We start from the raw sequence: 12,414 nt of genomic DNA, 5'->3' as shown, positions 1-12,414 counted from the left end.
ATTGCAAAATTAGGTCCTTCTTCCCATTTTTAATAAAACCTCTTGAAAGTTAATGTATTTGTAGAACACTCTGTAAACTCCAGTTTAGGTTTAAACCTCAAAGTAGATGCAGCCAGATTTATTCATAAAGCACATTTAAAACAAGCTTGACCAAAGTGCTGCACATGAAACAAAGGTTAATACAACAAAACACACACACACACACACACACACAACTATATCTAAGAAGTCACAGAAATATAAAGGATCAGCCTAAATAAATAAACTGCTCTGATCCAGCCAAAGAATAAAAATGAGCTTTAATGTAAACTTTAAAATCACGCAGAGTGGAGGCTGGCCTAACGTGAGGGGGCGGCTGGTCCACAGTTTGGGGGCTAACCCCCCCTCCAGCCTGAGGAGTAGCTGGTCTCAGTGATGATGATGCACACATAGATCCCATTTCACCACAGAGACTGAAAGTTATCATAAACTTAAAAAAACAATAAAGCAGCTTTGTGAGTAAACTCGATCCATTCTGTCAGACCTCCGTGACCCCCCCCGGCCCCCTCTGGACTCATGCTTCCTACTTCGGAGAGCCATTTATTACAATTCGATCCGGGTCATGTGGAGTCAAGTTTTTTTTTCTTGGCATGACCAAGTTGAAATAACGGAAAAGAAAGCGCACATGCGCACTGGTTCGGGCTCCGTCGGCGGCGCCATTGCTTCACATGGTGTGTAGTTCAAGTTTTCCTCCCCACACATGGAAAGTCAGTTATGCGAACATAATAAAAAGACTCCAAGCCCCAGCGACGGTCGCTGCCCTTTCTCTGGCCGAGCAGGGGGAGTAGTCACAGCTGGAAGGATAATAAGATGCGCATGAATTTACAATCTGGAATAAAAGATAAGAGAAAATGAATGCAGGGAGCGCTTCGTCTCAGCGACGCTCAGCGTAAAAGTAAAGTTAGTGTAACTGCGGGCTGGAACGGGCCGCTCCGGGTGCGACTCCTGACAAAGCGCAGCAGAGTAAACTTCAGACTGAGTCCTCACTGGATGGAGTTAAAAAGTTTCCTCAGCCCTCTCACAATGGAGCGAAAAGCGCCGTGCGCCGAGAGCGGAGGTAAAGTGTCCTCTCACAAACATTTAACTCGACGTTTGCTTTGATACGGGCTTTCCGCGCAGGGAGAGCTCAGCGGCACCAAAGTGCTTCGAGAAAGCGCAGATTCAGGGCTTGTATAACTTGTTTTGCTGGCGTTCTCGGCTCGGCTCGTGTTCTGCCAGCGAGCCAATCGAAAGTGGGAGGGGAGCAGATGTTCGGAAGCCTCGGTTCCAGATGTTGGAGAAGTTTTTATTCGTACAAACGCAGAATTGATGCGTTTTGTCCGCCTTTGCGCGTCTTTAGGCCCTTTGCTTTATTGTTTTACGGGCTCGCGCACAATCACGCGGCTACAACTTTCTTACATTTAACAGAAGTCAAAAAACTTATGAGAAATTTCAAAATAAGTGAAATTAGAGACAAGTTTTAGTTTTTTTTTTTAAACGCGGCTCACTGACAGAAACTCTGGGGCGTCCTTTGCTCCAAAGCAGAGCAAAGTGAGCCCAGCTCATAAATGAGCTCATCTTTTATTTTTGAAGCTTTGAATAAACATTTATAACAAGCATAAAATGAAATAGTTTTTTTTTTTAGTGAATGTAACTAAGAAGTGTTTACACTGTAACAGCAGGAGCTGATTTAGTCATACATCCTGAACAGATAGGTGAACACTTGTTTTCTCCTAAAAAACATGTGTGTGTGTGTGTGTGTGTGTGTGTAGTGACAGGCTTCCTGTGGTCAGAGTGGATTACTGACTTCAGTAAGGAGAAGGAACAAGACTCCAGGATATGAAGTTTGTTGCTGTGATTTCACTGCAGAGGCCGGCCTGTTGTTCAGAGACTCTCTCCATCACCTGTCCATTTGGTGAATGAGTTTGGCTCAAGTGGGTGGATAGGCTCTTACCCTCTTAATTTGAAAAGGACGATGTCAGTCTGACAAACAGACTATTACTGATGAAGACCAAATATTCCCCCTCCCAGGAGTCCGTCCGCAGAAATCCAGCTGTGCCTTTTCCTGCCAGCCCTCTCTGAATCCTTCACTATTCAGAATTTTACGTTGCAACTGGAAGAAACCCAATGTCTGCCTCCTCTCCCCCATCCTTACCTCGAGCCTTCCTCCACTCCGTCCATCCGCACCACCCGTCCTCGTCGTCCACCCCGTTGCTGCACCCGTCTGGACCGATCTACACGCGGCTGTCCAACGGCAGTCACAGCGCCCCCAGCCCCACCAACTCCCGCAGCTCTTTCCACGGGGTGTCCTTCCTGCTGCAGATCGGACTGACCAGAGAGACGGTGAACCTGGAGGCCAGTGACCTGTCGTTGTCTGCTGTCAAGGACCTGGTGTGCTCCATAGTGGATCAGAAGGTAGGGATGCCTTCATGCTTCCCTTTTATTATAGTTAGCAGTCTGTTTTCTGTCATAAAGGAAATTTGCTTCATCCAACACTTTCTGGTTTCTAATGTCTTCTGAAGTGAAGTGTTTTATGCTCAGTAGCTGCAGCGAGCTTCAGCAGTATCATCAGAGGCACTAGAGGACCAACATGACGAAGCACCAGCATGTGTTTTGCCATCTCCTACCATATTCATCAGCGTTGGTTTTGTTTTCCAAAGCAGACATCTGCGCCATGTGGCTCCAAATGAGTCAAACGGCACAGAAGCATCGTGCTCCTCCAGTGACGGGCGCAGTCTGCCTGTTATTTACACTGCTGTGTAATGTTACTGGACACGATGCAAGTGCACATGTATAAACTCATATGCACACATATGCAAAGTGGGTTTGTGCCTGCTGTGCATCATGGAGCTACTGAGGATTTCAGCCTCAGTATAGGTTGCATCATTCAACAACCTATACTGGATTGGATACTTAGTTTGCTTTACTTTGTACGTCCTTGTTCATTTGTGGTGAAAGTGGTCAGAAAGTTGTAGTCACAGTGCGTGTGTGTGTGTGTGTGTGTGTGGGCCCTTTTTATAATGTGTGAAGTAAGAATGAAGGTTAAACATTTTAATTTCCTCCATCTGAAGCAGCCCCTTATTATAAGCATTGTAAAGCCGCAGTACCCCAGATGTTATGCCTTTCATATGAAGTGGTTTTCTAGTTCATGGTCCTATAATAATTACAAATAAGGCAAAAATAGTATTGCATAGTAATTGGAAAGTTAAACAGTATATTTGCACAGTATTAAAATTCATATTCCAAACTGAAACCCAAAGTTAATAACTCCTTTTTATTATCTGTCTGCTGAATATTTGGTGTCTCTAAACATGTGTAGGTGCTCTTATGGGTTCTGTACTTCACATTAATAGTATCCAAGCCTGCTGAATAATGAAATGGCTTCTGTGTGCATGTGCATGTTTTAACCTCTTGTGAGTAATGATGATTACTCCATTTGTGTGTGTAATTATCATTGAAAGGAGGGGGTGATTAAACAAAGCACTTTCATCAGCCACTAGAATCTGAACATTAATGTAGGTCAGCGCTATACTGGTCTTTGAAGTCATGATAATTACAATTAAACAAAAGGAATAAGCAAATTGTGTTGAACAAGCCGGTGCAGGAGCCGGTGTAGGAGCTGGTGTAGGAGCCGGTGCAGGAGTCGTGTGCAGGAGCTGGTGTAGGAGCTGGTGTAGGAGCCGGTGCAGGAGCCGGTGTAGGAGCTGGTGTAGGAGCCGGTGCAGGAGCCGGTGTAGGAGCTGGTGTAGGAGCCGGTGTAGGAGCCGGTGCAGGAGCCGGTGCAGGAGCCGGTGTAGGAGCCGGTGCAGGAGCCGGTGCAGGAGCCGTGTGCAGGAGTCGTGTGTAGGAGCTGGTGCAGGAGCCGGTGCAGGAGTCGTGTGCAGGAGCTGGATGTAGGAGCCGGTTGTAGGAGCCGGTGCAGGAGCCGGTGCAGGAGCCGTGTGAAGGAGCTGGTGTAGGAGTCGTGTGCACCAAGCTCGTGTCCTTTGCTTCATGTTGTCCAAGTTGACATTCCTGAGGAGCAGGGTAATGTTGTTGTTCTTTACGAGGTCTGCTGATTCTCACTAGCTCGATGGTTATGAACAGTTCTGGTTCACAGAGCAGAAAATCTCATCACTGCGCATATTTGCATGGATCTTGTAACATATTGGTGTAGTTGCAAGAACCTGTAACAGGAAAGGGGGAGGAAATATGATGCTTTAAAGAAACAGTCCTTAAGGAAAGTCAGTGTGGGTCAGAGTGGGTGCTGATAACCAACCGAGATCAGGTCTGGCTTTATCTCTGGTTATCATATCACATGCCTTCATTTAAAGATGGCACTGAGTCTGATGAGATGTGCCAGGTGATTATAAAATTTATGGCCTGCAGTCATGCAAACCTACAATAGCCTGCATACACAGTAAACACAGTAAACATAATATACTGTACATCATCAGCACAGAACATATCCTGCCTGCTCATCCACAGCAGTGTGCAGCTCTTCTATTAAACACTGCCAGAAGCAGTGCACTGCTTCAACTATTTCATGAAATCCAGCCATATGGCTTTGATATCAGTGGAAAATATGACTGTGGGGCCTTGTGTGCTTTCAGTCCATCCCTGCTTTCTTTTTGTAGAATATGCATGACAGTGGTGAGCGCTGCACAGTCCACTCATCCTGGCCAGCTTTCCCAGCTGAGGCTCTCTGACCTTAGCTAGTTTAGCTGTTGACAGTAGTCCCAGGATGTCTCCAGTCAGCGGAACCTCAGGTGTCTGTCAGCAGAGGCGAGGCAGGAAAAAGCTTTGGACTGTATGTTGTAATATCTGCACGGAGATAGAGTTTGGAGAGGAGTTTATTCCCCCCTCTGCGGTGCTGTTTCCTCCACTGAGAGCTGGCCTGCTTCACGAAGTGACTCACCGCTCAGCCATGCAACAAACAGGGATGCTTATCCCAACTGAAATCTGTGCAGTTCACTGTCAGCTTTTCTGCTGTGTCAGCTGCTGTGAAGTTTCAGAGTAGGATTTGGATGCATGCAAACACAGCGGATTGTATCGGCGTGGCCGTTGCAGCTCGGCCGCCTAGGACTGGCCACAGCGCGGAACGGCCCTTTTCTCAGCCGTGTCCTTGAGCTCTTTGTTTCAGATAGAAGTCAGAGTTTAGGCAGCCAGCTCCCATCTCTCATCAGTAAACCAGGTTTTATAGTCAAAGCAAGGATTTAATGAGTCCCACCACAGATAACTAACTGAATATCTGTTGAATTTTTATTTCAGATATTTGTGTAATCTGCATCTTTAGACACAGATTGTCCATAATTGGTACATAATCTTTTTTTTTTTTTATTAATAATGACTGAATCCTTTGGAATATTTTGTAGTGAGTGTTTGCAGTGCATTGCTGTGTACACACATTGTTGCTGCTACACTTGCTCTCGGAGCGTATCATAAAATCTGCTCTCACATTCCTTTGGTATCTCCTTAAAGCTTGTGATCATAGCTTAAGGATGAAAAGTTGGTTTTCTGCTCCACTGGGTGCTTTGCTTTGCTGCAGCGATGTTCGGTGTTTTTCCTCTGAGCCCACTCTTTATCTGAAATATCCCGTATTTCTAGTCTAGTTGGGGTTGAACAGCTGTCAGATTTCCAGATGTTTGCATGAACTGGGTCATGCCTCAAAGGTTAATATTTTGTATACTAACCCTTTAGTATTGAATGAGTCTGTGTTTTATATGGGGTCATGCAGCCTTTATAATGGCTGTGCATTGTATAGTTTTTCTACGGCTCATTCTTCTTCCTGCTAAAGACCCAACCACATGACTTGGCCGGCTTCTACAGAGTCGATTTTCTTTCTGTTCTCTTTGTTGATGTGAAGCTGATTTTGATGGTAGTGGTTTGGCTCATAATAACCAACTTTAGCGGTTAGGTCAACCTTACTCTGGCGCAACCTGATACTGATAAGTTCAGTCTCTCAAAGCAGCTATTGTGGTCACCGCTCTTGCAATCTACTCAGTGCTTAAAAGTGTAACTTTTTATTGTCACCACTTGGCACAAGAACATCAGCCTGAAGCCAGGCTCCTTGAAGACTGTGAGAAAGGAGGAGGGCAGCCAGCCGTAGGGTGGAGGAGACCACCCCTAGTGGGGTACTAAGAAGCCGGGATCTAACCCTCTCTGATGACAGCCTTGTTTCACGAGCCGGGTCCTGACTCCTCTGGTTTTGGGGGTTTGATGAATGGTGTGAGATAAACATCCAAAGCTTCCACTTGTTGAACGTTTCCTGTTTGGTGTCGCCCAAGTCCTCTTGTGCAGCCAGCACAGAGAGCAGTGGCGGGACAAAAGTTCACGACTCTCTGAGAGTGACTCCCAGTTAGCCGGCCGGGCGAGCCAGTCAGCTACAGAACGCTGTTCTGTGCCCAGGCATTTTTGGAGGATGATGTGATGTTCCCGGGTATGGGTGGGATTCGACTGCTGTGAAACTCAGACGCTTGCTTTGGTGGCACTGAACGTTTGACGAGCTGTGAGGAATGCTGTAACATCAGCTCCACGCTCACCGCAGATTAGTTTTCATTCCTGTTGTACTGTATTCAGGATCCTGCAGAGGCACAATAGAATTTTCTGATGAATGCTGGCAGCAGACACGTTTGACATGTTTGAATTTACAGTGGAACTTGGCATCAGTTAAAAGTTTCTCTATCAAAGGGGACGATAAAGTTTAGACGGAGGAAGGAAATATGATTTTATTTGGCTTCGGCGATGGAAAGAAAACACGTTAGTTTCACGAATACTTTAATTTAGCTCTTGCTTTTGGGATGTTGCTGCATTTTCACTACAGCTGAAAATGCTATGAAAGGCAGTCGCCTCAGCCGCAGGTTCCCCCATTGGTTTTGTCAGCGCTGTAACTCCCAGTCTCTGGTTCAGTGCTCTGCAGCTGCCTCTGTAATTAGCGAGACAAAGACCTTTTTGAGTCAGAAATGGGCTGTGCTGGACAACATACAGGAAAAAAGCAAAGTATTATAAAAACAGAAGGATTTGGATGGTTCTAAACCTTTGAGTAATATCGCTTGCATGATGCAAGGTAACAGTTGGCAGAAAAAACGAGATCAGCTCAAAATTCTTTTCCAGGATTAATTCGACCGAGTTGCAACAGTACAGAAGATTTTCTTTGGTCTGCACTTGTGTACGTCTCCGTGATGGGAACGTGATACCTGAATTTGGACACATTTTAAACCCTCGGCTCCACAACGTGTAGAAACTGTTTACTGACCGCACAGGATGGATGCTGTAGGATTAATGTCACTTTAAAAATGTTGCACAGTGAAAACTTTGAGTAATGAGTAAAACTGAGCTGAACTGCTGCACGTGTAGTACTCGCAGCGCTGGTGAAAGTAGTGACAAAACACCCAACAGGTTCCTGCCTCACACTTCCTGTCAACGCACACACAAACAGCTGTCGATGCAACTTCCTCTGCTAACATTAAATGTTTATTTTGAACGCAGTTCATAATGAAGAAAATATTTAAACAGATTTTTCTTTGATAATTGTTTTCTTTTTTGTTTTAAAAGCTGTTTCTGAGCAACTGACCAAAAATGAAGGTGATGCAGGTGACTGAGTGTAAATGATCAACATTAGTAATATGTGACTGCTCTGCAGTTGGCAGTTTATGATTATTTGGTACTAAAACTTTGCATTTTCATTACAATCATTCCAGGTTGGCACGCTGATAAAGCGCTCCAGTTTTATTGTTACATTTAAGAAATTATAGAAAATATGAAACTTCATTTCTTTATATTTTTATGACTAAGAAACGGAGCAAACTTGAAGTGGATGAAAATACCTTTTAGTGTGGCTGTAAAGCTCTGCGGGCCACACTCAGTCCTACCTGTGTCTGTGCACACCAATCATATTAAAAGTAGCATAAATTAAACACACAGCAGCCTAAAAGAGCCGCGTGTGGCTCATGTTTGGGACCCCGGGCCGGCTGTTATCCAGTAACCCTGCCCAGTGAGGTGGACTGCAGGTCAGCAGCAGGAAGTCTTTGGTTGAGACTGAAGCTACAACACATTAACCGGCCTTTTGTTAGTTATATATTTAAAAACAGTTTAAAAAAACCCTTTCTCCACATATCTTTCTGTCCTTGACACACTTAGTGTGCAGAGCTTGACCTGTTCACCTCTGCTGTTCTATCTGCTGCTCTTCTATGGTGGATGGATAGTGCTACATTAATGGAGTGCATCAGTAACTCATAAAGACCCTTCTGGAAAGAAGTATTGATAGAAGCGTGCAGGAGATATTAACACGTTATGAGAATAAGGTGAAAATAGCGTGAAAGAAGGGCGCAGATGGAAAACGGAGAGGCTGCAGTTCATGTCGAGCGACACTAACACATGGGAAATAAATCAGCACCATCTCCCTGAGTCCTTCCCTTCGACAGGACGAGCCCACATGTACGTGTGCCTATGAAACTTGCTGACATGTTTGACCCCAGAGGGCGTCTCAACCTGACATGTGTGACATACGCGGGCCGGGTCGTTCCCTGGAGGGCAAATTCAGTTTTATCTCAAGAACAAACTGCTCTCTCGTGAGTCTTTGTTCTAAAGCAAACTCGTGGCTTTTAGCCTCATTCGGAGTTATACTAATGTACTGCAAAACCATAGAGCCAACTAAATTGATATCAGGATGGGATTGCCAGGGAAAAAGGTCTTCCGTGTACAAATCAAAAGCCAACGTGCACAAGGAATCTATCAATTTCCCCAGTCTTGGAGTAATTTGTGGAAAGGGAGAGAGAGAGAGGGGAAAAAAGAAAAAAATATCTCTGAAGTTAAGTGGAGCGAAAGTAATTTCTACCATCTGCAGTGCACATTTCTACCGCCTCGCTCTCCTTTAAATGTAAAGTGGCAAAGCAGAGCACGGGGCCTGGCCACAAGAGTCAGTGAATGACAGAGTGGAGGAGCGCGGTCCTCTCTGGGGAAAGGGGGCAGGGGAGACCGGGACAGCCCCTGGCAGTCCCTGCGTGGGGCAACAGAGGGGGTTGTGGGCCCTGTATGGGTGCCAAACCCATCGTCAGAAGCCGCTTCTGCTGCAGTCGTGGCTTTGCCTTGGGTCGTCTGTGCTTCTCGGTAGCTCGGATGTCCCTCACCGTACTTTAGCCAGTGGTGGAGATAATCTTGGCGTCGCTCCGATCTGCACTAATACTGGCTAAAAGGGCTAAAGGGCTAAAAGGGCTTCGATTGTGATTATATTAAAGTGGTGGGCAGGAGCACCGTCGAACCATTTAATATGCACAGATGCTGGTAACCCAGCCAACCTCATGAAGTGATTTACTTCCTGTACTCCTGAGAGATTCCACCTGTTTCCATTCATAAATTTGTAACTATGGCATAACAGGGCTCTTTGAAAGAGGATATCTCATTTCCTTTATTAATTTATTCATTAACAGAGTTCCTCTTTTAACCTGGTTCTAACTTGACAATGTCAGCATGCACAGAGGACTTGAAGCATGACAAATGCTGAAGAGAAACAGTTAAACCTGGCTCAGTGACAAGGACACTGCCCCTAATGTCACCAATGGCACTTTTCTGACTCGAGGAAGCCTCAAACCCCTCAGCAGATCAGTTAGCATGCATAACTGTGCGCAGTATCACTAACTGAAACACATGTTATGGTCTCCATTGTGGCCGTGCAGTCGTATCAGCACGGCATTATTATTGATCCGTGCTGCATGAGCAGGTCGCAGAATGTCTTATTCTTTGCTGTTTTCTCAGCACTGTTTGCCTTTCCTGTCTCAGTGCACAGAGTGATCTGTCAAACTGATAGGAAGGTGGCAGAGGAAGTGAAATTACATGTTGATACAACAAGCATACAACAACAAGCCCTCTGACTTACAGATGGAAAAGCTTTTGAGAAATGCATCTATAAGAAAAGCAGCACCCCGGGATAAATAGGTTTGATTAGTTTGAACATTTGGAGTGGCGGGGGGAGCAGTCAGCGGCTTAATCTGGGCTCCTGTTGTCACTCTGTCTCCTTCTTTAACCATACTTGCTGGTTAGTTCCCCTCAGAGCCGCTCCCTGTTTCCATACTCTCTGTGCTCCTGCTCTCCAATCTGCTGTGGTCGGCAGAGCAGCACGGCCTGTTCAGATGGCTTTTCTCTACCTGCACTTGCTATTATTCTTGTCTGTGTGTTTAAACGTTCAGAGAAATTGCCTCTCGGTGGCTGTTTGAAGAAGGTGACAGCTACAGTGTTGGAATTTGGCCGCGCTGCTTATTTACTTTAGCTTTTGTTTTTTACACTTGTATATGTCTGTGAAACAAAAGCATGCCTCTAAAGGTAAGTCCTCACTATTAATCATGGGGAAAGTAAAAGCCTTATGCAGCCACAGAGCCACAGCAGTCATTAATGCTTTTGTTGAGCAACAGCAGCCTGTTTCTACATCCTGCCATAACGCACACCTTCTGACCTTTTGCTCCACCAGAACAAGAGAAAGTGCACTTGCCATCAATCTCATAATTCCCCCCAGGTTCACCTGTTTATTTGCCCCGTGCGGAGGTGAATCTGGCGGCCCTCTACCGCTACTCCAGGCCAGAGAGAGGAGATGGAGTATGCACTGCAGTATATCTTTGGGGCGGAGGTGCTGGCTGAGGATCGCAGCAGAGCAATAACTCATCAGCAGTGTGCGGGGGCCTGGCCAAGCATGTCTTAGATCAGACTTGTTGTCTTCCTGCGAGGCCTCAGGTTCTGTGACTCAGCCTTCCTCTTCTATGCCTGGCCTCTGGACACTGTTGCATATAAACCTCATGCACATGCACTCATACGTACAGAGATGCTTGCTGGCAAACACCCGCGCATGTTCAGGACGCCTCACTGAGGAGAGATGAGGCAGATTCTGTCATTTATGGCAAGAAAAGAAGAAATTGTTTGGCTGGAAGCCACCTGGCTCTTGTTGGGGATGCAGTGGCGAGTAACCAAAGCAGTGACCTCATCGCCGGTATCTCCACTTCGTTTCAGAGCTTTTGTTCTTTAGGCCAAATTACGACAGAAGAGCGTCGTTCCTCTGCATCCAGAAAATCAAAAGCCTGCTGAAATGACTGCAGATTTTCTTTGGAGTGCTCTGCACTGGTGTTCTGTAAAACCAGGAGGAGATTTGGCTGGAAAGCTTCAGCCTTGTGGTTGATGTACATTGGGTAAAGGGTATAGCTTTCCTAGAGTCTCCTGATGACTGAAAGAGGGCTAGAATGACAGGTGTAGAGTCTTCTGCTGTGCTGTGGTCTGGAGAAGGCAGTTGACCTAAGCTCGGTGGTTAGAGTTGCAATTTCTGCTTGTCTGGAGCAGAAATGTAGATGCACACATGTTCACATGGATCAGATACACACACACACAGACCTCAGCCTACCACAACAAGGAAAGAAGCAGTGAATTAATTGCATGTGTACATTTGGCACCGATTCAAACCCGTGCACTCATCGTGTTACAGAACGTGTCGGCTACGCAGGCGTCTGTGAAACGTGCACGGGGTGAAAAGTGGTGTCGCATCCGGCGATGCTGGTCAAACAGTGTCCGTGCAAACAAGCAGAGTGAGTCTGTTTTTGGTGCTTCTGTGTCACACACACTGAATTTGGCCATGATGCCTGATATATTTAGGCAAAATCAGGTTGTCTTTCAAAGTGGACCTATTAATATGAAGAAGTTGCTGCTGCGTTCCGTGATGACACAGCCTCATGCAGTAAAAGCTATGAATGAAACCATGAGCCATAAACAACCACATGGAAGAAAACACGTTAGTCAGCCTGTAGAGTGAGAAAGTCACAGCTTCTCTTGCTGCTGATCCAACCACATGAGTTTTCCTTTCCGTTGCACGCGGCCGCTTCAGTTGATTACCCCCAGTGAAGGCGTCCTTCTGCAGTGGAAAAGAAGCTGCTTTGATTTCAGGAGGAGCACACGTTACAAACACGTCGCGTTCGTGCTGTGGAGAGCGGCGGGATGCAAAGATTCCTTCTTGAATCTGAACCATTTGAGGGGAGCGCTTTGTCAGTCAGCTGCACGGACCTTTTAAATCCCCTCCAACCCGCTTTGACTTCTGCCTCCAGCTGCAGTGTGCTGTTCTTGGCCTGCGCGTGCAAACGGAGGGGCAAACAGTTTTATGTGCTATAGAAATGAGGCATGCATTTAGACCGTTCCATGCAGTCGCTGCAGAGCAAAAAGGAAGTGCTTTCTATGCATTCGCCTGGTTCACTCTGGACCGTACGGTTTAATGTAGCTGTTAAAACAGTGGAAATTACAAATATGTTCATCAGGGCCGGTTCTGTATAGTTATGGGATGTACGAACCATCTCTCGAAATCATTACACAATGTGAAAAATGCTTAATTTTTCTTGCCTCATTAATTAGGTTGACTTTTGTAATAGACACATATTTAAGGTGATGATTCAG

General features: G+C 45.9%; 1 protein-coding gene across 2 annotated transcripts in view; it reads left to right on the top strand.

The window, feature by feature from the left end:
* The first annotated feature begins 692 nt into the window (after positions 1–692).
* prkd3 (protein kinase D3) overlaps positions 693–12,414 on the top strand; it is a 34,796-nt gene continuing 23,074 nt past the window's right edge. The window contains exons 1-2 of one of the 2 annotated variants that reach the window (XM_030718261.1): positions 693–1,096; positions 1,791–2,433. In XM_030718261.1, the coding sequence (XP_030574121.1) occupies positions 2,146–2,433 (288 nt within the window). In that variant the 5' untranslated portion in view covers positions 693–1,096; positions 1,791–2,145. The remainder of the gene's footprint in view (positions 1,097–1,790; positions 2,434–12,414) is intronic. The other variant, XM_030718260.1, reaches the window with a different exon arrangement.

Source organism: Archocentrus centrarchus, chromosome 22 (genome assembly GCF_007364275.1).
Source record: "Archocentrus centrarchus isolate MPI-CPG fArcCen1 chromosome 22, fArcCen1, whole genome shotgun sequence".
NCBI classification, from domain to species: Eukaryota; Metazoa; Chordata; class Actinopteri; order Cichliformes; family Cichlidae; genus Archocentrus; species Archocentrus centrarchus.
Note: the sequence above shows the minus strand (reverse complement) of the source record. Positions and strands in the feature narration are given on the sequence as shown.